The sequence below is a fragment of the Entelurus aequoreus genome, linkage group LG05, assembly GCF_033978785.1.
Source record: "Entelurus aequoreus isolate RoL-2023_Sb linkage group LG05, RoL_Eaeq_v1.1, whole genome shotgun sequence".
Taxonomy (NCBI): Eukaryota; Metazoa; Chordata; class Actinopteri; order Syngnathiformes; family Syngnathidae; genus Entelurus; species Entelurus aequoreus.
Window position 1 is genome coordinate 82,852,290 of NC_084735.1, and position 24,073 is coordinate 82,876,362.

At 38.0% G+C, this 24,073-nt stretch overlaps 1 protein-coding gene across 2 annotated transcripts in view; it reads right to left on the reverse strand.

The window, feature by feature from the left end:
* The window catches only part of mcama (melanoma cell adhesion molecule a), an 89,814-nt gene extending 70,077 nt beyond the window's left edge, over positions 1 to 19,737 (reverse strand). For both annotated transcript variants that reach the window (XM_062049056.1, XM_062049055.1), the window contains exon 1: positions 19,516 to 19,737. In XM_062049056.1, coding sequence (XP_061905040.1) covers positions 19,516 to 19,567 — 52 coding nt within the window. In that variant the 5' untranslated portion in view covers positions 19,568 to 19,737. The remainder of the gene's footprint in view (positions 1 to 19,515) is intronic.
* Between the last annotated feature and the right edge of the window lie 4,336 nt (positions 19,738 to 24,073).

A 24,073-nucleotide genomic window follows, 5' to 3' on the forward strand; every position in this document is an offset into this window, starting at 1 on the left:
CATCCATTTTTCTACCGCTTGTCCGTTTCGGGGTCGCTGGCGCCTATCTCAGCTGCATTCGGGCGGTAGGCAGGGTACAGCCTGGACAAGTCGCCACCTCATCGCACGGCCAACACAGATAGACAGACAACATTCACACTCACATTCACACACTAAGGCCAATTTTAGTGTTGCCAATCAACCTATCCCCAGGTGCATGTTTTTGGAGGTGGTATGAAGCCGGACTACCCGGAGGGAACCCGCGCAGTCACGGGGAGAACGAGAAAGATCCCTAGCCTGGGATTGAACTCAGGACCTTCGTATTGTGAGGCACATGCACTAACCCCTGTACATGTATTTTCTTCTGTCAAAATAGAAAGTTGACTACATTTAGAAACAAATAGATGCATGGTAATTCCAGGCCTTTGCGGGCCACATAAAATGATGTGGCGGGCCAGATATGGCCCCCGGGCCTTGAGTTTGACACTTGTCTTTTAAGTGATTACCAGTGCTCAACTTATTCTTACACAATATCATTGAAATGTGTTTCACATTATTCAAAGGCTAATTCATTCACGCAAATGTGTCCGACATCTGCTACTCGATAACGATGATAAGCAAAATAACATATTTATCATAAGCTGAAAACATGATGTTCATTAAAAAAAAAGTTAAGGGTGTTAAGAGAGTAGCATGTTTGCAAGTCCTCCTCCTACACTGCATGGACGTAGGCATATCTGGGACAGAATGCAACACTTCTTTGTATCTTGCAGCAACGCTACACTCAAGTTCTCTTGTTTGTGTTTCCTGTAACTGTTTTTGTCCTGGAGAAAATCAACGTGTACAACGTGAAATACGTCGTTTGCAATCTCACCAGCAACATGGATAGATAGTAACTCGAAACAAACATCACAGTGTGATACTCACTTAATTACTAATGATACGGGAGCAGACAAAAAGAACAATGTGCTTCACACTTCGGTACAAACAATTCAATTCCGATATCAGCTTTGTTTGGAGTAAAGAAGGTATGCAGAGCCCTGTAGCACTTTTAAAGGATATTACAGCAACTATCTGTACACACCGTACCTTCTTTTTTACCACCGAACGTACACATGATACATGACCCGACAGATTCTCACGAGTAATCTCCTGCAATCTTCTTCCGGAGTGAGTTGGCTACCTCAAACTCCCAAAACAAGTCTTATCAGTTCAAGGGCAGATTGCTCATTGTATGGATTTTCCACTCCCTGGAATGATGCGCTCCGTGAGCCACAGCGCAGCAGAGAGGACGTTGCGGGCCTCTTTCCTCTGCACCTAGGAGGTAGTCGATATGGTAGCTGCAGGAGAAATTCCCCTCCCGGAAGGCGTGGGATCAAACTACACAGGCAGCTGCTGGATATAAAATCTCTGCAAAGACAAAAAGCCTTTAAAACCTGGCAGTTTTAGGCTTTAGGGTAGATGGCAGCGTTGGCTTTGATTGTCCAAAAACGCACTAAGGTTCACCCGAGCACGCACGGGCTTTACAGCAAACCAGTAAAAGATGGTGTAGAAAATAATACACCATGTTTCAGCCTGTCACAGTGACAGCAGAACGGTTCCAAAAGCACTTGAACTATGCAGTAATAAAAGCCAACAGCCCCATGTTTACAAATATTCCTGAAAACTTTCACCTTCCTTGAAAGGGGGACTGCACTTTTTTATTGGAATGTTGACTATCATTCACAATGCCTATGTAAGACACGAACAGGTTTTTCTTATTTTTATGCATTCTAAATCGTAAAATACAGCAAGTACAAGGTGTCTAACAAAAGAGCCACTAATTGGAGTACACTATTGGGCTCATAAACCATTCTAAAGAAACATCCAAAAACTGCCAACATCTAGTGACCTGAATTTTAACCAAGTTTTAGCAATATTGTTATTATAAGCGCTAACACAGATGAACTACATAGCTAACCAGCTTATACTGCTATATTGACACATTGAGGCGGTGAGCTGCTGCATAGCCTCTGAGTTGGTGAAAGTTAATTCTAGATCAGGGATTCTCACACTGTGGTACGCCAAAGAATCACTTAATTAAATATTGAAACACAGTCTTACTGTTCAAACTGTGTGTAATGACACAGTGGCCAGAAATATTAAATACACTTGTTAAATAAAACCTATACCTTGTTTTTAATGAATACTTAGGCCTACTACGGTACTGTATATTAGTGTTGGTAATTACGGTGGTACTTGGAGAGCCAGGTGTTTTCTGAGGTGGTTACTTGGTGAAAAAAGTTTGAGAACCAATGTTCTAGATTATAAATCATGCCTCTCATCTGGATAGTAGAAGATTGTGGCCATAAACCGAGAAGTTGGTCAACTTAGACCCGGAAATGGCGAGAAAGACACGAAAAAAGGCTCATTTTTTTTACCTTTTGTGAAGATTATGATTAACTCTTCATCAAAACGGGAAGATATAAACATCCCATCAGTCGGCATCCCAGTGAGAGCAGACATTAGAGCTGGGCGATACATCGATATACTCGATATATCGCTGGTTTGTCTCTCTGTGATATAGAAAATGACTATATCGTGATATTCGAGTATATGTTCTCACGCAGTTGCTTTTAGCTGCGGGCATTACACTGCATGCGTTTCCCACTCTTTGTTGTCTCCTTCTCACAGAGACTTAAAACAAGCGCACCTTCTTACATACGTCACACGCTCTCGCGGAGCAGACAGGTAGCGACATGGTAACGTTAGCTGTGATGCTAACGGTGCGTTGCGAGTGGTAATACGAGAGCGAGAAGGTGCGAATCTGGTAACAAATGAAGGAAGAATTAATTCCCAAGAAAAACCGCACGGGGGCCATCGTCTGGCGGTGGTTTGGCTTCAAGCGGGAATATGTTGAACAATTATGCGGCAAAAGCGTTGCTGCAAAAAGTAGCACCACTGCTAATGTAGCATCATTTGAAAAGTCACCCGCTAGAGAATAAGGAGTGCTTGAAACTCTGCATGTCAACATCTCCGTTCGGTGCCACACCAACAAAATGCCGAAGCAACTATTTCCACATCAACACCGTATGAAAAAAATAGTCAACAACAGAAGGAGATAACGTCCGCAGGAACCTACCACATAGTGAAGGACATACACTATTTGATTTCCTATTATGCAGCTCATTTTGATTTGACACGTATTGAAATATATTGTGTGACATCATGCACAAAAGTGCACTTTATTTGTTTTAAACTATTGTAGTGGCGTTCTGTACAAAAAGTGCACTTTAATTTAGTGTTGTTTTATATGTCATCTTGGTGACATCATGCACAAAAGTGCACTCACAGCTTGTTTTAAAATGTCTCTGACAATCTTGCACTTTATGTTTTGAAATGACATGAATGTTTGTGCCACTGCTTAATAACTGTTTAATAAATACACTTTTGGTAAATTGACTTAATTGTGATTTCCCTCTCTGCATGAAAGTTTAAAATGAGCATATATTAATGCAGTATGAACAAGAATGTTTTAATGTAGACACATAGAGTCATCATACTGCTGTGATTATATGCATCAAGTGTTCATTCAAGGCTAAGGCAAAATATCGAGGTATATATCGTGTATCGTGACATGGCCTAAAAATATCGAGATATTAATAAAAGGCCATATCGCCCAGCCCTAGCAGACATTATACAGTAAGTGATTGTATATCTTGTTTAGCACTTAGCAATGCTGTTACATGACGTTTAGTGTTTCACTAAAGCTAGATCTGTTTAGCACACAGCTTCTAAAAGCTCATCCTCCTTATATCCAGGCTTAAAAATATAAGGTTTCGGATCATCATTTGTCCCAAAGTAGTCTTTTTTGGCTCTCACATGTCATGAGTAGTAGTTGTTGTTGAAGGGATAAGCGAATGTTGTGATGCGTCTGTGAAAATAATGCGCTTAAATTATGCTTAAAATGAGCAAAATATGTGAATATTACATGTTGCCACAAATGTGCCTGTTATTACATACATAAATATATATATACTTATAGTGTGTATAGAAACGTTGATGGGTTTTTGGATGTTTTTTAGAGCGCTTTATAGGCGGAATAGAGCAAATCCCACTACCTCTATTTTTAGCTGACTTTTGCTAGCATTTATTTTACGAGATACAATGCATTAAAAAACATGTGTTTTCTTGTCTTACTCAAGGACTGTGAATGATAGGCACAATTCCAAAAACAGTGCAGTTATCCTTTAAGTGTTTTAGCAGAGCAAAGTCCAGAGTTTAGAGTTACAGTCGAGTGCGTTCTCCCATCAGAGACGCCGGTCAATGCTACGGAAACATCCACAGAAAAAGTCAAAATTAATAGCGCTAACGTTTAGCCCAATTAGTTTGCCTGTATTTCAGTAGTGTTACATCCTCATGATGCCGCCGGGATGAAACGGCGCACTCTCTGTAATGAAAACAATGAGGCAATACATTAGATTACATGGCTGTCAGGCCGGGCTATCACTCAGGCAAAGGCACTAATCCTTTTGAACAACTGCGGCCAACAGCTGCACACTTCCGACTGCATCCACGCACGAGCGTGGCGGCCGGCTTCCCGGGGCACTCGGCCGCTGAGACAGCACGAAGGTGGGGTCGTGGAGAGAGCAGCCAATGTTAACACTAGGAGATGTACTAAAATAACACATCTATTTTAACATTTGATGAAATAAAAACATTCTGATAGTGTTGGATTCGTGACAACAACCTCCACCAAGCCCCACCAATGCGTTTGGTAAAATGTTGTCTATGTTGTTCAACTACCGTCCTGTAGTTGGCAGTCACATGCATTGCCCTAAAAATGCAAAAGTGAAATGAATGACCTGGGACTGCCACTTTATCCAGATCTGCACCAAATTCATGCTGGTTTCACCACCTGAAAAGGTTTCATGGGACTCTGTTACGTACTTTCTATCTAACTTACCGTACACATTTCAAACGTAGCCTCAGGCGCAGCCACCTTAAGCAGTGAAATTAAAAATTCTCTTTATGATTTATGCTTAAAAGTACTACATCCGCAAGTTAGTCCAGATCTGCGGCAACATTTAATGGCTTTCTGCCATCCGTCTTAGCCTGGCGACATTACTCTAAGAGAAAAATGTGTTTATTTCTACTAACAAGGAATGTAAACATTAACGGTAGCGGCATGGGTAACGTTAGCTGTGGTGCGAGTGGTAATACGAGAGAAAGAAGGTGCGAATCTGGTAACAAATGAAGGAAGAATTAATTCCCAAGAAAAACCGCAGGGTGTCCATCGTCTGGCGGTGGTTTGGCTTCAAGTGGGAAGATGTCGAACAGACAACCGTAATTTGTCAAGTGTGGGGCAAAAGCGTTGCTACAAAAAGTAGCATCACTGCTAATATGTAGCATCCTTTGAAAAGTCACCTGCTAGAGAATGAAGAGTGCTTACTCCGCATGTCAACATCTCCGTTCGGTGCCACACCAACAAAATGCCGAGGCAACCATTTCCACATCAACACCGTATTAAAAAAATAGTCAACAACAGAAGGAGATAACGTCCGCAGGAACCTACCACATAGCGAAGGACATACACTATTTGATTTCCTATTATGCAGCTCATTTTTATTTGAAACTTATTGAAATATCTTGTGTGACATCATGCACAGCAGTGCACTTTATTTGTTTTAAACTATTGTAGTGGCGTTCTGTACAAAAAGTGCACTTTAATTTAGTGTTGTTTTTATATGTCATCTTAGTGACATCATGCACAAAAGTGCACTAATAGCTGGTTTTGTTGTTTTGAAATGACATGAATGTTTGTGCCACTGCTTAATAACTAATACACTTTTGGTATAATTCACTTAGTTGTGATTTCCCTCTCTGCATGAAAGTTTAAAATGAGCATATATTAATGCAGTATGAACAAGAATGTTTTAATGTAGACACATAGAATCATCATACTGCTGTGATTATATGCATCAAGTGTTCATTCAAGGCTAAGGCAAAATATCGAGATATATATTGTGTATCGTGACATGGCCTAAAAATATCGAGATATTAAAAAAAGGCCATATCGCCCAGCCCTAGTAACTGCACTTTAATAACTTCACAGACCGTTGATACTGCACATTTACTTGAGAAGCAAGCTAGCGAGCAAAGGGCTGACTTGCTAGCTTAAATGCAAATGATTAATGTCTTTCTCCATTTAAAAACTAAATATAATAACATAAACGTGTATAAATTGCTGTCTGAGCAACTAAGATATTCAATTGTGCATACTGAACCAACAGACTAGGGTTGCGCAATATAAACGATATACGGTATAAATGATATCATTTTGGCAGACGATAGAGTTTTCAATACAATTGTTATTGAACAATTTCCCTTGTGGATCATTAATGTTTGTCTAAGTCTAAGTCTATATTGTATTAATGCATGTTGATGACACATTTCTAGCTGTGTCCCGAAAAATTTGACAACGCAAAGAATGCGTTTGGAGCATTATCCCTAGCGGCTAATGTCCCTCCACAGTGCAGCAAAGCCACTTGTAAGTCTGTAATCCTCGCCTTCATGGCAGCAAATTAAGTCTTTTTCTTACAAGTGTCCTCCCCAGAGGACGAAGAATAGCTAAAGATGCTACAATCCACACCGTAGGAGGATATGCTAACCGCAAGCTAACGCTCTTGAATGTAAACAAAGGCGGGGGTATTGATACAAATGTAGACAGTAACGACACCAAGTAAATGATCAGTATATGGTTGATTCTACAGTGGTTAGAGCAATATTTTCCATTATCAAAAACATTTTTTTGTCCTTTTTGTTATTGTTTACAAACTCAGGAAATAAGTGTCTGGAGACAGGAGGACTTTAAGGGCAAAACCCAAAAGGATTTGAATCAGAGCCAATAGTAGGAAACTAAAAATGAGTTCTAATGAGTTTGGTTTGTTTTTTTTAAACAGATTGTAGTCAGGCCAAAGTGGTCTGTAAACGATTCAAGGCACTGCTTCCCACCAAGACCAGTAATACCATAACACTAGGGCTGCAACTAACGATTAATTTGATAATCGATTAATCTGTCGATTATTACTTCGATTAATAATCGGATAAAAGAGACAAACTACATTTCTATCCTTTCCAGTATTTTATTGAAAAAAAACAGCATACTGGCACCATGTTGTGGACATTGGGGGTGCAGCATACACCAACAATAACACAGAAATGTAACTCATCAGAACTGAATCAGATATTGTACACGTTTCTGTTGTGAATAATAAAGGATTAATTTTAGGCTGCCTCTGAATAATAGCATGAAATATTCCAGCACCTTCATAACGTTTAGTTATACTAAAGCGTCACTCAAATCTAAATATATTTTTATAGCTTTATCAGCCCGGCTACATTGATCCATTATGAAACCAACCTGAGATATTTCTGTCCGTTACGTTTATTTCGAAATTGGTAACCGTGCGTTTTCTCTCTCAAAACGGAGTCAAATGTGCCGGAGACCGCGTTGCAACAAAGGCATAACTTTAACGTTACTCACAAAAAAGCTGAACTCATGAATGCTTGTTGCCACTATGGACTTAAAAAGTTACGTACTGTGAGTTCTTCCCTATATCCATGGCTCCAACATTTTTCTTCTTCAGGTGCTCCTGAAGCAATGTTGTACTTCCGTGCCGTTTTGCAAGATACGGTCTTCTTTGAAGTCTTTAAAGTGAAGTGTTCCCACACTTTTGACGACTTAGGTCGTACACTTTTCTCCATTGAAACAATGACCTCAAGATGTTTCTCCGCTAAACTATCGGTCGTGTTTTCCTGCGCCGTTTTTCGAATTTTTCAAGCAAAGAAGACGCCGTCGTCACGTGAGCTGCACATGACACATCATTGGCTAGCTTACGCCACCTCATGAGACGTAGCCTCAGTGCCGCCCTGGCGCTGTTTTGTACTGTTTTTGTACTTATTTTGATTATTGTTTCTCAGCTGTTTGTAAATGTTGCAGTTTATAAATAAAGGTTTATAAAAAAACAACAACAACAACAAAAAAATTACAAAACAAAAACAAAAATTACAACAACAAAAAAAGCCTCCGCGCATGCGCATAGCATAGTTCCAATGAATTGATGACTAAATTAATCGCCAACTATTTTGGTTATCGATTTTAATCGATTAGTTGTTGCAGCCCTACATAACACCTTAGCCGCGCTCACCCTTTAGAGCACAGCCGTAACTTCCTGGCACTGCAGAAAACAGTTCTTCTCCGGTTTCTCTGTGTTTACATTTTCAAACTTTGCACTATTTTGTTACACTTTATGAAGCATTTCTTACATATTCCTTATTTTTGCACCTTCATTTTAAGAACTCATTGTTAAGTGTTCAGTGTGATTTTACAATTTTGTTGACATTGATTGTTTGAGTGTTTTTCCATGCTTGTGCAGACATGTTCTGTCTGCCTCGTTAGCTAAGGGGATTGCAATCAGACGGAGGTTACATTTTAAATAAAAATGTTCACATTTAATATATATTTTTTCCTGGTCTTTTATTCTACAGGTAATAAAAAGTGTCAATAATTATTGCTTTCGACTGATATGAAACACTTACATTGTAATACAGTTTTCAGCAATATCGCCAAGCCCTAATAATAACTGTGATCATTTGGCTTACAACAACCTTATTATGACATTTTCAAATGGTTACATCCCTACTACTCACTGACTAAGCAACCTACTAAGGTCACACCACATGTTTGTGCAGCTTCAGCGTAATACTTTCAACCGGGGGAAAAAAAACGTGTTCCGAACGTGTAATACTTGAGAAAGCTCCGCAAGACTGAGCGTGAAATGTGTGTCACTACATGTTTAAGACCATGAAAAATGCCAACACACTCACTGGAGCCTGCTTTCAGACGCCTGGAGTTGAACAACTGTTGTCCAGCAAAGGCCGACGTACAGCTGCCGCACATTTTTTTTTTTAGTGCACAGGATGCTTGACAGAAAGCCGCTTGAAGGATCTCAGTGATTTACTTGCGGCGTACCGTAATGATACGATCGCTGATTTATTCACTGCGTATCGTAATGATACAGACTCCGTAGGGACTGCGACTTTGTGTTTGTAAACGTCACCATGAGAGCTCTGCTGTGATTTACTGCACAAAAAACAGCGCCTGCAACACAACGGGACCATCACGCTGATGAACGCAGGCCTCTGGGATCGATACGACTGTACCTATTTGGCTTTCCTGTCGTACCCGCTACGGCTTTGTTTCTACGCACTGTGCCACAAATTGTGTTTAAGTAAGTGCTCCTCGAGGCCCATTAGGGAGGAGGAGAGGACTTTTGACAAGGGTCTGCTGGAAGGACCAACAGCAACCAGTGACCTAATCCAAAAACAGACGGCTTTAGGCCCGTCTCCAAAGGAGGTAGAAGGGAAGACGAGGATTAGCCTGTGGTAAACCTAATTAAGACAAGGCTGATAGAGACAAAAACAGGGATTTAGGGGGAAAATAGGGATAAGGTGAGTGTTGTCCTGTTGTGAGACATGGAGTAGACATCCAGTATGGTGTCTATATAAAAAACGCAGGTAGGAAACTTCCTTGCATGGCGTCATAGGGTAGAAATAAAGTCCAGCAAAATACCATCCAATTTGTTCATGATTGTGTGAGAAAATAAGAGCGGGCAGGCAATGTTTTAGGCAACAATTAATCATAACACTCATTCAAATGAAAAAGGAAGCTAAAGCTAAGTGTTTCAAAGATTTCTTGACTATCCTATAAGTGTACAAATGAGTCAACCTCAACTTAAAGACGACAACGTGTGTTTTCACCATGAACAAACACGTGCCTCGGAGATGAAATCTTCTTCTGCTGATGTCGACTTATGTTAGCCATATTGTACTGAGCAGCCAGGACAGCCCAGCGGGCACAAGACATTGATACAACAATGTTTATACATGTGTGTGCTTAAAAACTGGCTTTGGAACAACGTTGCAAAATAGTTGTATTTGTAAATTGTGATAACGTTGGTGTCTAACGTTGGATCCATGTTGTTGGTTGGGAAAATGACCAAATTTCAGTGGTCAAATTAGTATTGCTTTTTTCAGTTTATTTCAAATTATATTATTAGTCTAACGTGATTCCTACATGTATGTGCACTCCATGAGTATATACAATATAGTTTATTTAGTGTTGTTAGTTTTAAGGTGACTTCATTGTGAATAATATCAACAGATGCTGGTTTCAAATCTAACTGAAAGGACTGTTTACATATTTGGCAACATTCAGAATAAAGTGTAGCCTGTGTTATCTTTTACAATAAGCAGCAACAATTGAAAGTGCATTTAACAAAGAGAGCAGAGCCTAACAAGTCAAATTCCTTGTGTTAAAGCTGATTGTGACTCTGATTCTGATGATATAAGTAAACAATGTTAATGATAATATTATTAATGGTATTTTTAAAAACTATAACACTAACATTTGTTTTTAAATATACATAAAACATTTGTTTAGCCTTTTTAAAGAAAATATATGCATCATTGCAAATCAAAATGATCATGTCATATTATGATTATGTAGTATTCACGCCCCCACTGCCACGTATATAGTGTTTCCCCTAGATTCCGTTTGCTGTTCACAAAATAAGTCTTTGCTTGATAATGGCAACGACAAAGCAGAGACTTCTATAAACCTCCAAACACGATGGATAAAAGCCAGTAATCGCAGTTAATAGCATTATTGAATGAATGACATTTAATGGGATATAACTGCAGCTCATCCAGAGTCCAAGTGAGCCAATGAAAACCTCGAACATGACTCCGTCGGGTTCCAGAGGAATATTTTGGAAGTTTGTGGTTCACTCTGATGCCAACAATTTCTATCCTCCAACCGAAAAGTGCAAACTAAAAGCATCACTGCGCTGCTTTTCAGTCGAATCACATTATTGCTCAACTTAAGCATGTATCTGCTCTAAGTGGTGTACTTCTGACACATTTCAATAAACTATGAAGTCTCTTTAATATTTCCAAAATGTTTTACAAAAGGCTAATGATGAGATATCGTCATCAGATGTGTTCAATTGTTTTAAGTTGTTTGTAATCACATTGCATATGAGGGGCTCGAGCGGTGGTGTCAAACGTACAGCCTGCGGGCCGAAGCAGGTTTCATCTGGCCCGTGAGAGGAGTTTGCCAAGCATAAAAATTAGCTGAAATTTTTTAATGAATTTAAGTGTGTCCACTGGATGTTGCAATAGACGCTAGAGGGGGCTAAAAGCAGGCACAAATAGACAAAAAAACAGTATTTACCCAAGAGCCATAGTAGCATTAAACAGGCCCTGAGTGAGCACTATGTGTCCGTCATGCCCTCATGTGTCATGTCTTTTATTTTTCGGACTTTAATGTGCAATAATGTTGGACTGTGCAATAAATCCCAAATGGTATCTTGATAAGTGCAATAATACTGGACTGTGAAACAGAATAATGTGCAATAACCTGTTACCTTACACCTCTGTCACTTTATATATGTATATATACCGTATTTTTCGGAGTAATAATAATAATGGATTAGATTTTATATCGCGCTTTTCTATTGTTAAATACTCAAAGGTCTCACAGAGAAGTGGGAACCCATCATTCATTCATTCACACCTGGTGGTGGTAAGCTACATTTGTAGCCACAGCTGCCCTGGGTTGGACTGACGGAAGTGAGGCTGCCAGTTTGCGCCTACAGCCCCTCCGACCAGCACCTACCATTCATTCATCATTCATTCACCAGTGTCAGCGGCACCGGGGGCAAGGGTGAAGTGTCCTGCCCAAGGACACAACGGCAGCGATTTCGGATGTCAAGAGGCGGGGAGCGAACCTGCAACCCTCAGGTTTCTGGCACGGCCGCTCTACCCACTACCACCCCAGTATAAGTCGCTCCGGAGTATAAGTCGCACTGGCCGAAAATGCATAATAAAGAAGGAAAAAAACATATATAAGTCGCATTTTTGGGGGAAATGTATTTGATAAAAGCCAACACCAAGAATAGACATTTGAAAGGCAATTTAAAATAAATAAAGAATAGTGAACAACAGGCTGAATAAGTGTACGTTATATGAGGCATAAATAACCAACTGAGAACGTGCCTGGTATGTTACCGTAACATAATATGGTAAGAGTCATTCAAATAACTATAACATATAGAACATGCTATACGTTTACCAAACAATCTGTCACTCCTAATCGCTAAATCCCATGAAATCTTATACGTCTAGTCTCTTACGTGAATGAGCTAAATAATATTATTTGATATTTTACGGTAATGTGTTAATCATTACACACATAAGTCGCTCCTGAGTATAAGTCTCACCAAAAAACTGCGACTTATAGTCCGAAAAATACGGTATATATTACAAAACCTAAAACCAGTCAAGTTGGCACGTTGTGTAAATCGTAAATAAAAATAGAATACATTGATTTGCAAATCCTTTTCAACCTATATTCAATTGAAAAGACTGCAAAGACAAGATATTTAACGTGCAAACTGGTAAACCTTGTTATTTTTTGCTAATATTAGCTCATTTGGAATTTGACACCAGCAACATGTTTTAAAAAAGCTGGCACAAGTGGCAAAAAAAGACTGAGAAAGTTGAGGAATGCTCATCAAACACTTATTTGGAACATCCCACAGGTGAACAGGCTAATTGGGAACAGGTGGGTGCCGTGATTGGGTATAAAAGCAGCTTCCATGAAATGTTCAGTCATTGACAAACAAGGATGGGGCGAGGGTCAATACTTTATGAACAAATGCGTGAGCAAATTGTCCAAATTGGCCAACAACATTTCTTAACGAGCTATTGCAAGGAATTTGGGGATTTCACCATCTACGGTCCGTAATATCATCAAAAGGTTCAGAGAATCTGTAGAAATCGCTGCACGTAAGCGGCAAGGCCCGTGACCTTCGATCCCTCAGGCGGTACTGCATCAAAAAGCGACATCAGTGTGTAAAGGATATCACCACATGGGCTCAGGAACACTTCAGAAAACCACTGTCAGTAACTACAGTTGGTCGCTACATCTGGAAGTGCAGCACTGCATCCGGGACGGTGCGTTTGCACACAATACAAAAATTGGAATTTCAAACGTATTGCTTGATTTTCACAGTAATTCACTTGACTGTGATGAAATTGGTGAAAAATCAAAGAATGAGGATACAAGGAGTCAATGAAACACATGATTATAAACAATGAACACTACAGTAAATCATACAGGTAGTAGGGGTGTAATGGTACATGTATTTCTATACGATACACATTAAAAGTGAGGGAGCCGTGTCAGGCCTCTACTCAAAAAAATATAGTGCAGCCCAGCCTTTGGCCAAGGAGAAGCCAGACTTTGAAAACAATCTTCTGTTGGTAAAGGGGAACTGCACTTGTTTTTAGAATGTTGATTATTATTCACAAACATGTGTTTTTCTTTTTTCTATGCATTCTATGTCGTTAAATACGGCAAGTATGAGGTGGCTAACAATGCATCTAATGGAAGTGCACTATTCATCCATCCATTTTCTACCGCTTGTTCCTTTTGGGGATTGGAGTCTATCCCAGCTACACTCAGGGAAGGTGGGGGGAGGTGCCTGTCTTCAGAGGTGGGAGGAAGCCGGAGTACCCGGAGGGAACCCACACAGTCGACGAGGAGAACACGCAAACTCCACACTATTGCACCCATAAAGCACTCTAAAAAACATTGACCTGAATATTAGCCAAGTATTGGCGATGTTGTTATTATAAGCGCTAACGCAGACAAACACAGAGAGCTAACTAGCTTGCGCTGCTATATTAACATATTAAGCCGGTGAGCTGCTGCATCGCCTCTGAGTTGGTGAAAGTGAATTCTAGATCATAAATCATGCCTTTCACCTGGATAATAGAAGGTTGTGCGCATAAACCCGAGAGGTTGGTCAACTCTGACATTCAACTTAGACCCGGAGATGGCGAGAAAGACGCTTGTTTGCGGTACCTTTTTCATTTAAGCGTTAATGCGGATTAAGAATAATTGTTCATCTAAATGGGAAAATATAAACATCCCATCAGTCGGCATCCCAGTGAGAGCAGACATTGTAAAGTAAGTGATAGTTGTATTATGTTTGTAGTTTGCATGTCTTGTTTAGCACTTAGCAATACTGCTACATGATGCTTAGTGTTTCATCTGTTTTGCACAAAGCTTCTAAAACTTTGAAGCTCATCCTCCTTATATTCAGGCTCAAAAATTGAAGGTTCTGGATCATCAATTGTCCAAAAAAAAGTTTTTGTTGTCTCTAACGGAGTAGGGTTTACCCGATACCTACATTTTGCTACAGGTACCAAAATGTATTTGGATAAGTTTTGATGCTTGCTCACAGAGCGACACTTCAGTGTTTATAGCTTCACCTTTATTGTTAAGTTTTTAAGCCAAAATATGCCCACTCTCTCTCTTCTGTCTCCACACTGTTTACGCTTGTAAGCGCTGTTTGTGTGTGTTTAATCGCGACATGGGCCTTGGCTAATATTATCAACAGTTACAACGGCGCGCCGTCATAAGATGAAAAAAAAAAAGTCAAACTTTTTTTCAAAGGCAGTATAGTACTTTTTTTAATCCTTCAGTACCGCGGTTTTTTTGATTGATTGATTGATATATTTTTATTTCAAATATGCATAAAAACAAGAGCAAGCCTGATCCAATACAGTGCTATAGCCTTAACAGCCATTATAACAAAATGAAAAACAATGGAGAATAAAAAACAAAAACAAATGAGCATTGGACTTTCTTTTTCTTTTCTTTTTTTTTCCTTCTTTTTTTTTTTACATATTTATTAGTACTGGTGAGGAGTCTGTCGTGAGTAGTAGTGGTGTTGTTATTGAAGGGAAAAGGGAACGTTGTGAGGCGTCTGTGAAATGAATAAGCCGTAGTATACTTAAAATGAGCAAAATACATAAATATTATGTGTTATTATTAGAGATGTCCGATAATATCGGTCTGCCGATATTATCGGCCGATAAATGCGTTAAAATGTAATATCGGAAATTATCGGTATCGGTTTTTTTATTATTAGTATCGTATTTTTTTTGTTTTTCTTTTGTTTTTTTTATTAAATCCACATAAAAAACACAAGATACACTTACAATTAGTGCACCAACCCAAAAAACCTCCCTCCCCCATTTACACTCATTCACACAAAAGGGTTGTTTCTTTCTGTTATTAATATTCTGGTTACTACATTATATATCAATATATATCAATACAGTCTGCAAGGGATACAGTCCGTAAGCACACATGATTGTGCGTGCTGTTGGTCCACTAATAGTACTAACCTTTAACAGTTAATTTTACAAATTTTCATTAATTACTAGTTTCTATGTAACTGTTTTTATATTGTTTTATTTTCTTTTTTATTCAAGAAAATGTTTTTAATTTATTTATCTTATTTTATTTGATTCGTTTTTTTAAAAAGTACCTTATCTTCACCATACCTGGTTGTCCAAATTAGGCATAATAATGTGTTAATTCCACGACTGTATATATCGGTTGATATCGGTATCGGTTAATATCGGTATCGGTAATTAAAGAGTTGGACAATATCGGCATATCGGATATCGGCAAAAAGCCATTATCGGACATCCCTAGTTATTATGAATTTACCTTACATTGCATATATACTTACAGAGTGTATATAAAACTTTGATAACGATTGGTGGATGTTTTTAAGAGTGCTTTATAGGCAGAATAGAGCAGCTGCAATTGGCTCGCTCCATTGTTAGCTGACTTTTGCTAACATTTATTTATGATTTAGAATACATAAAAAAAGAAAAACATGCCAGTTCTTGTCTTGCATAGGGATAGTGAACGATAAGACAAAAATCCAAAAACGTGCAATTCCCCTTAATAGATAAAAAACAAGTAACAATGCTAAAAATCTAAATAATCCTTGACATTGTTCAAACCGGTGCTGTTGTCTGTACACAGCTTTTATTTATTGTCCATTTGCATATATGAATAATAAGTTCAATATTAATGAGATATAATATTAAGACAGTACACTTATTTGCTTTGTCACATTTAACATGTTGGTTGTTTTAGCATCCTTAATGTCCAAAATCAAAAGTCCCACCTCTTTATTTTGCAAGTATAAAATGACTATATATTTTTTTTTTTGTTGTATTAATTTGACAACCATGTGCCAGCCCAGCCCTTCCAGTCTGTCGTGTTTCACTTCCATAGATTTAAGGCTCAGCAGTGTCATGCTATGTAATTTGTTCCTGTTTCACACAACCCACGATGAGGTAAAGCCGCCTTAAAAGTGAAGTAATGATAAATGGGTTATACTTGTATAGCGCTTTTCTACCTTCAAGGTACTCAAAGCGCTTTGACAGTATTTCCGCATTCACCCATTCACACACTGATGGCGGGAGCTGCCATGCAAGGCGCTAACCAGCAGCCATCAGGAGCACGGGTGAAGTGTCTTGCCCAAGGACACAACGGACGTGACTAGGATGGTAGAAGGTGGGGATTGAACCCCAGTAACCAGCAACCCTCCGATTGCTGGCACGGCCACTCTACCAACTTCGCCACGCCGTCCCAAGTACACCCTTTACTGTTAGTACAAGATCATAAAGAACAGAGAGCTGAATATAAAGTTCATTTAATAAACTGCTGACTCTGAAGGTGTATGAGAGTGTTGAAATGGTGTTTTGCTGTTTGTCTATGCATGCTGCATTCGTATCTGTGCAATATGTGCTATTTATTGCTATTTTTTTTGTTTTTCCTAGTGTTTTAATTTGTAGCTGTATGTAGAAAGGGCGCCGCTGAAGTGGCAGCTGGTTGCAAGTCCTCTTTTATGGTCTTTTATGTGTTTTGTGTCCTTTAATGTTTCCCTATAGTTTTCATGTGGGTTTTTTGGTGTTTTTTTTGTGTACTTTCCGAATCCGCATTGAAACAACACAATTTCCCCATTGTGTGATTCAAATAATGTCAATTATACCAAGTCCTCTTTTATGGTCTTTTATGTCTTTTATGTTTTTTAATGTTTCCCTATAGTTTTCATGTGGGGTTTTTTGTGTCTTATTTGTGTACTTTCCGAATCTGCATTGAAACAACACAATTTCCCCATTGTGTGATTCAAATAATGTCTATTATACCATAAACGCATTTATTAAAGTACCGTTTTTGAGTGGAAAACATGACCACGTGGTGTATTAAAGAATATTTGAAGTCTTTGAAGAACAAAGAACTAATTTTGGATCATATCAAACTAAAGTCACTTCAATATTACTTCACTATATTTACTTTTTGGGACGAAAAAAAAGTTAAATTAATTAAAAGTTAATTGGCCCTGAAGGCATCAATATGCGGTCATTGAACACACCTTTAAACTATTAAACAAACGTCCTAATGTTTTTAGATACTGAGTAAAGAGGTGCTACACCATGACAATGGAGTGTAATGAAGTTCATTTAATAAACTGCTGCCTCTGACCCGAGCAGACGATGACGTGGAGCACCGCAGGTGTATGAGAGTGTTGAAAAGGTGTTTTTGTTGTGTTCTGCTGTTTGTCTATGCATGCTGCATTCGTATCTGTGCTATATGTGTTATTTATTGCTATTTTTTGTTTTTCCTAGTGTTTTAATTTGTAGCTGTATGTAGAAAGGGCGCAGCTGATGTGGCAGCTGGTTGCAAGTCCTCTTTTATGGCCTTTTATGTATATTTTATGTTCTTCAATGTTTCCCTCTAGTTTTTATTTTGACTTTTTCTTTCCCTTATTTTTGTGTACTTTTCGAATCTGCATTGAAACAACACAATTTCCCCATTTTGTGATGAAAATAATGTCTATCCTACCTTAAACGCTTATGGCCCTCAGTTGTATTTATTACAGTACCGCTTATGACAGTTTTTACCGTTAATCGTGTGGTGTGTTAAAGAATATTTGAAGTCTTTGAAGTACAAAGAACTAAGTCTGGATCATATCGAACTAAAGTCACTTCAGTATTACTTCAATATATTGACTTTCTAGGACGAAAAAAATATATTAAAAAAAATATTTCCCTGTAGTTTTAATGTGGATTTTTGTTTCCTTATTTTTGTGTACTTTTTGAATCTGCTTTGAAACAACACAATTTCCCCATTTTGTGATTAAAATAAAGTCTATCCTACCTTAAAAGCATTTATTACAGTACCGTTTCTGAGTGGAAAACATGACTACGTGGTGTATTGAAGAATATTTGAAGTCTTTGAAGTACAAAGAACTAAGTCTGGATCATATCGAACTAAAGTCACTTCAATATATTGACTTTTTATGATGAAAAAAACAAGTTATATTCAATGATGTTGTTCAAGCTCGCTCGTTTTTTTGTTTTTTCCTAGTGTTTCACTTGTGTAGCTGTATGTAGAAAGGGCGCCGCTGAAGTGGCAGCTGGTTGCAAGTCCTCTTTTATGGTCTTTTATGTCCTTTATGTTCTTTCAAGCTTCCCTCTAGTTTTCATTTTGATTTTTTCTTTCCCTTATTTTTGTGTACTTTTCGAATCTGCATTGAAACAACACCATTTCCCCATTTTGTGATGAAAATAAAGTCTATTATACCATAAACGCATTTATTAAAGTACAATTTTTGAGTGGAAAACATGACCACGTGGTGTATTAAAGAATATTTGAAGTCTTTGAAGTACAAAGAACTAAGTCTGGATCATATCGACCTAAAGTCACTTCAATATATTGACTTTTTATGATGAAAAAAACAAGTTATATTCAATGATGTTGTTCAAGCTCGCTCGTTTTTTTGTTTTTTCCAAGTGTTTCACTTGTGTAGCTGTATGTAGAAAGGGCGCCGCTGAAGTGGCAGCTGGTTGCAAGTCCTCTTTTATGGTCTTTTATGTCCTTTATGTTCTTTCAAGCTTCCCTCTAGTTTTCATTTTGATTTTTTCTTTCCCTTATTTTTGTGTACTTTTCGAATCTGCATTGAAACAACACAATTTCCCCATTTTGTGATGAAAATAAAGTCTATTATACCATAAACGCATTTATTAAAGTACAGTTTTTGAGTGGAAAACATGACCACGTGGTGTATTAAAGAATATTTGAAGTCTTTGAAGTACAAAGAACTAAGTCTGGATCATATCGAACTAAAGTCACTTCAATATTACTTAAATGTATTGACTTTTTATGACGAAAAAAACGTATTTTCAAAAATGTTGTTCAAGCTAGCTGCGTCCAAGCAGGTTAATTGGCCCCGAAGGCATCAATATGCGGCCATTGAACACACCTTTGAACTTTTAAACAAACGTCCTGATGTTTAGAAACTGAGTAAAGAGGTGCCACACTAAGACAATGGCGTGTAATTAAGTTATTAAGAGTATATATGACTAAAGACATGTTAATTAGCTTTGGAATTCATCCAGGAAATGAAGCTAATAGCATCAAGTGCGCGCAAGGCTGGCGGTTAAAAAAAAAAAAGTGCTTCTAGTTTCATTTAAACTCGACAACAGCTTTTAAACAAAACGACTTGGAAACAAAGTTTTTTTTTTATATTAAAAATGGAGTTTGTTTCGACTCACCGGTCCAGGCGTGAAGAAAGAGAAGGATAAAGGCTAGTGGCTGGAGAGTCATGTCGTCGATGCTCGCAGTATCCAAGCTGGAAGTAAGTGAAGGCAGCACGAAGGAAGCAGGACGCAGAGCGAGGACGCTTAGGGAGGAGGAGACTGAGGAGGGAGGAGGGAAGTGCACTACCGAGGAAGGAGACGAGGTGCGGAGCAGGAAGGCAAATTCAAGTGCACCTAGGTTTTTGTCATCGATTGAGTAAATTAGACCAGTGTTTTTCAACCTTTTTTGAGCCAAGGCACATTTTTAGCGTTGAAAAAAATCACCACCAGCAGAAATCATTAAAAAAAAAAACAACTCAGTTGACAGTAAAAAGTTGTTGTCGCAATTGTTGGGTATGACTTTAAAGCATAACCAAGCATGCATCACTATAGCTCTTGTCTCAAAGTAGGTGTACTGTCACCACCTGTCACATCACACCCTGACTTAATTGGAGTTTATTGCTGTTTTCCTGTGTGTAGTGTTTTAGTTCTTGTCTTGCGCTCCTATTTTGGTGGCTTTTTCTCTTCTTTTGGTATTTTCCTGTAGCAGTTTCATGTCTTCCTTTGAGCGATATTTCCCGCCTTTACTTTGTTTTAGCGATAAAGAATATTTCAGTTGTTTTTATCCTTCTTTGTGGGGACGTTGTTGATTGTCATGTTATGTTCAGATGTACTTTGTCTTTGCTCCACAGTAAGTCTTTGCTGTCGTCCAGCATTCCGTTTTTGTGTACTTTGTAAGCCAGTTCAGTTTTAGCCTTCTCTAAGCTTCAATGCCTTTTCTTAGGGGCACTCACCTTTTGTTTATTTTTGGTTTAAGCATTTTACCTGCACACTGCCTCCCGCTGTTTCCGACATCTACAAAGCAATTAGCTACCAGCTGCCACCTACTGATGTGGAAGAGTATAACGTGGTAAGTCTGCCGATCTCCAGACAATACAGAAACTCAACAACAACACATCATTTGCAGACTATAATTACTGGTTGGCAAAAAATATTTTTAACCCAAATAGGTGAAACTAGATAATCTCCCACGGCACACCAGACTGTATCTTACGGCACACTAGTGTGCCGCGGCACAGTGGTTGAAAAACACTGAATTAGACTATACTGTAGTAGAGTATACTTTACTATAATGTACTATAGTGTAGTATAATACACTATACAATAGTGCAGGGGTCCCCAAACTACGGCCCGCCAGCGTCCAAAATTTGGCCCGCAGGAACAAAACAACAACAACAACAACAATATATATATATATATATATATATATATATATATATATATATATATATATATATATATATATATATATATATATATATATATATATATATATATATATATATATATATATATACTTCTCTTTTGTAAAGTAAATCTGTACAGCCGATATGGGCATCTACATCAACTATATGATTTGCCTGAGAAGCTGGACAGGACAAAAACAAACAAAAAATCAAAACAAAACAAATAACAGATTTAAAATAAAAATTATATATATATATATATATATATATATATATATATATATATATATATATATATATATATATATATATATATATATATATATATATATATATATATAATATAAAAATATATATATATATATATATTTTTTTATTAAATAATTATTATTTTAAATCTGTTATTTGTTTTGTTTTGTTTTGTTTTTTGTTTGTTACAAAACAAATAACAGATTTAAAATAATAATTATAAAAAATATATATATATATATATATATACTGTATATATATTATAAAAAAATAAAATACAATTTAAAATATATATATATATATATATATATATATATATATATATATATATATATATATATATATATATATATATATATATATTATAATTATTATTTTAAATCTGTCATTTGTTTTGTTTGGTTTTTTGTTTGTTTTTGTCCTGTCCAGCTTGTCAGGCAAATCATATAGATGTAGATGCCCATATCGACTGTACAGATGTACTTTACAAAAGAGAAGTGTAGGATACTTCTCTTGTTACCTTATTTGTATTTGACTTTATTAAATGTATTTATATTATCATTTGGTGCAGCCAGGCCGGAGCAGGAGGGGATAGAAAGAGAGAAAAAAGAAGACAGAGGGGGAAATTGTGGGGACAGGAGGGGGATAAGACAGAGAGACAAAAACAACAGCAAACACAACAATAACAACAACAACAATAGAGCAATATCAGCAAATACGATATGTACAAATATGATGGTAAAAGTGATAGCAAAGAGATAGCAAAGTCAAAAGTTTACATACACTTGTGAAGAACATAATGTCATGGCTGTCTTGAGTTTCCAATAATTTCTACAATTTTTGTGTGATAGAGTGATTGGAGCACATACTTGTTGGTCACAAAAAACATTCATGAAGTTTGGTTCTTTTATGAATTTATTATGGGTCTACTGAAAATGTGAGCAAATCTGCTGGGTCAAAAGTATACATACAGCAATGTTAATATTTGCTTACATGTCCCTTGGCAAGTTTCACTGCAATAAGGCACTTTTGGTAGCCATCCACAAGCTTCTGCTTGAATTTTTGACCACTCCTCTAGATAAAATTTGTGCAGTTCAGCTAAATGTGTTGGTTTTCTGACATGGACTTGTTTCTTCAGCATTGTCCACAGGTTTAAGTCAGGACTTTGGGAAGGCCACAGAACTTTCCTCCAGAAGGTCGTATCTTTGTCCATGTGATGTCAGATGAAACAAAAATGGAGCTGTTTGGCCACAATACCCAGCAATATGTTTGGAGGAGAAAAGGTGAGGCCTTTAATCCCAGGAACACCTGCCCTATTTCCACCCTTTTTTCTGGCGACTACTCTTTCCACATTTTTCTACTCTTTCCACATTTTTCAATGTTTCAACCGTTCCACCGTCAAAACATTCCTCTTAATCAGGACAAAAAACGAAATTGTTTTTTGAACTGGAAAAAATCCCGGTTTTCCCGAAATTCCAGGAATTCCGTAATACCATTTCTCAATTCAACATGTTAGTACTAGGGATGTCCGATAATATCGGACTGACGATATTATCGGCCGATAAATGCTTTAAAATGTAATATCGGAAATTATCGGTATCGGGACCCCTTGACTGCGTGGGTTCCCTCCGGGTACTCCGGCTTCCTCCCACCTCCAAAGACATGCACCTGGGGATAAGTTGATTGGCAACACTAAATGGGCTCTAGTGTGTGAATGTGAGTGTGAATGTTGTCTGTCTATCTGTGTTGGCCCTGCGATGAGGTGGCGACTTGTCCAGGGTGTACCCCGCCTTACGCCCGATTGTAGCTGAGATAGGCTCCAGCGCCCCCCGCGACCCCGAAGGGAATAAGCGGTAGAAAATTATCGGTATCGGTTTCAAAAAGTATTTGGGGTATTTGGGGAAAAAAAAAAAAAAAATTTTTTTTTTACATAAATAAAATGTATACAATTTTTTTTTTTTTTTTTTTTTTTTTTACATAAATAAATACAATCATGTGTGCTTACGGACTGTATCCCTTCAGACTGTATTGATCTGTATTGATATATAATGTATATATTGTGTTTTTTATGTTGATTTCATTAAAAAAAAATAAAAAAATAAAAAAAAATTTTTTTTATTTTTTTTTAATTTCTTGTGCGGTACCGGGCCGCTGCCCGGTGGTTGGGGACCACTGGTTTAATGCATCCAGCGGGGCATCACAACAAAATGAGGCATAATAATGTGTTGATTCCACGACTGTATACATCAGTATTTGTTGATATCGGAATCGGTAATTAAGAGTTGGACAATTTCGGAATATCGGCAAAAAAGCCATTATCGGACATCTCTAGCTGAAACCTGTTTTTTTTTGCTGCTTGCAAAAGAGATTTTAATCTCAACGACTTGTTTTCTACCTGGTGAGATAAAGGAAAATGAATGAATGATTAACAAATAGCACTTTTCTCAAAACACTCTTAAGTTGAGGCAGCATGAAAACATGAAAAAGTGGTATTTGCATATTCATCAGGAGCGTATCAATCATTTTGAAGGTAAAACGAGGACCGGGACGTTTTAGGTAAACCTTTGCTAACAGCTGCAAATGGTACCCCAACAACCCTGCTGCCCCCCCCCCCTCCAGCTGCCCCGCCGCCATCACACAGCTGCTGTGCCGGGAAGACGTTTACTACTTGGTGGCTCCGCTTTGTAAAAAGCCGTACGTAGTCCGCTGTCAGGGTGTGTTTAGAGTCCCACATTAGGGTCGCCCCGGGGTCACGGGAGACGGCTTCAAGAGATCAAGTACAAGCACGCCCAGTAGCGCTTTCAGATGAAAAAGTAAAGGGGGTGGGGGGAGTAAATGACACTATGACTTTAGAGTAGTCAGTGTGTAGATTTACAATCTTTGAGAATTGCAGTTTAGGCTGCGGATTCCAAAAAGAGTTTGGACTGAATACAAAAACGGGGGCAAATTTTGGTGGAAAACAATAGACAAAAAAACTGCTGGCTACTGATCCCAGCGCCGGAAGGCTTGTTTGCGCAACAACACGGCGGTTGCTGCTC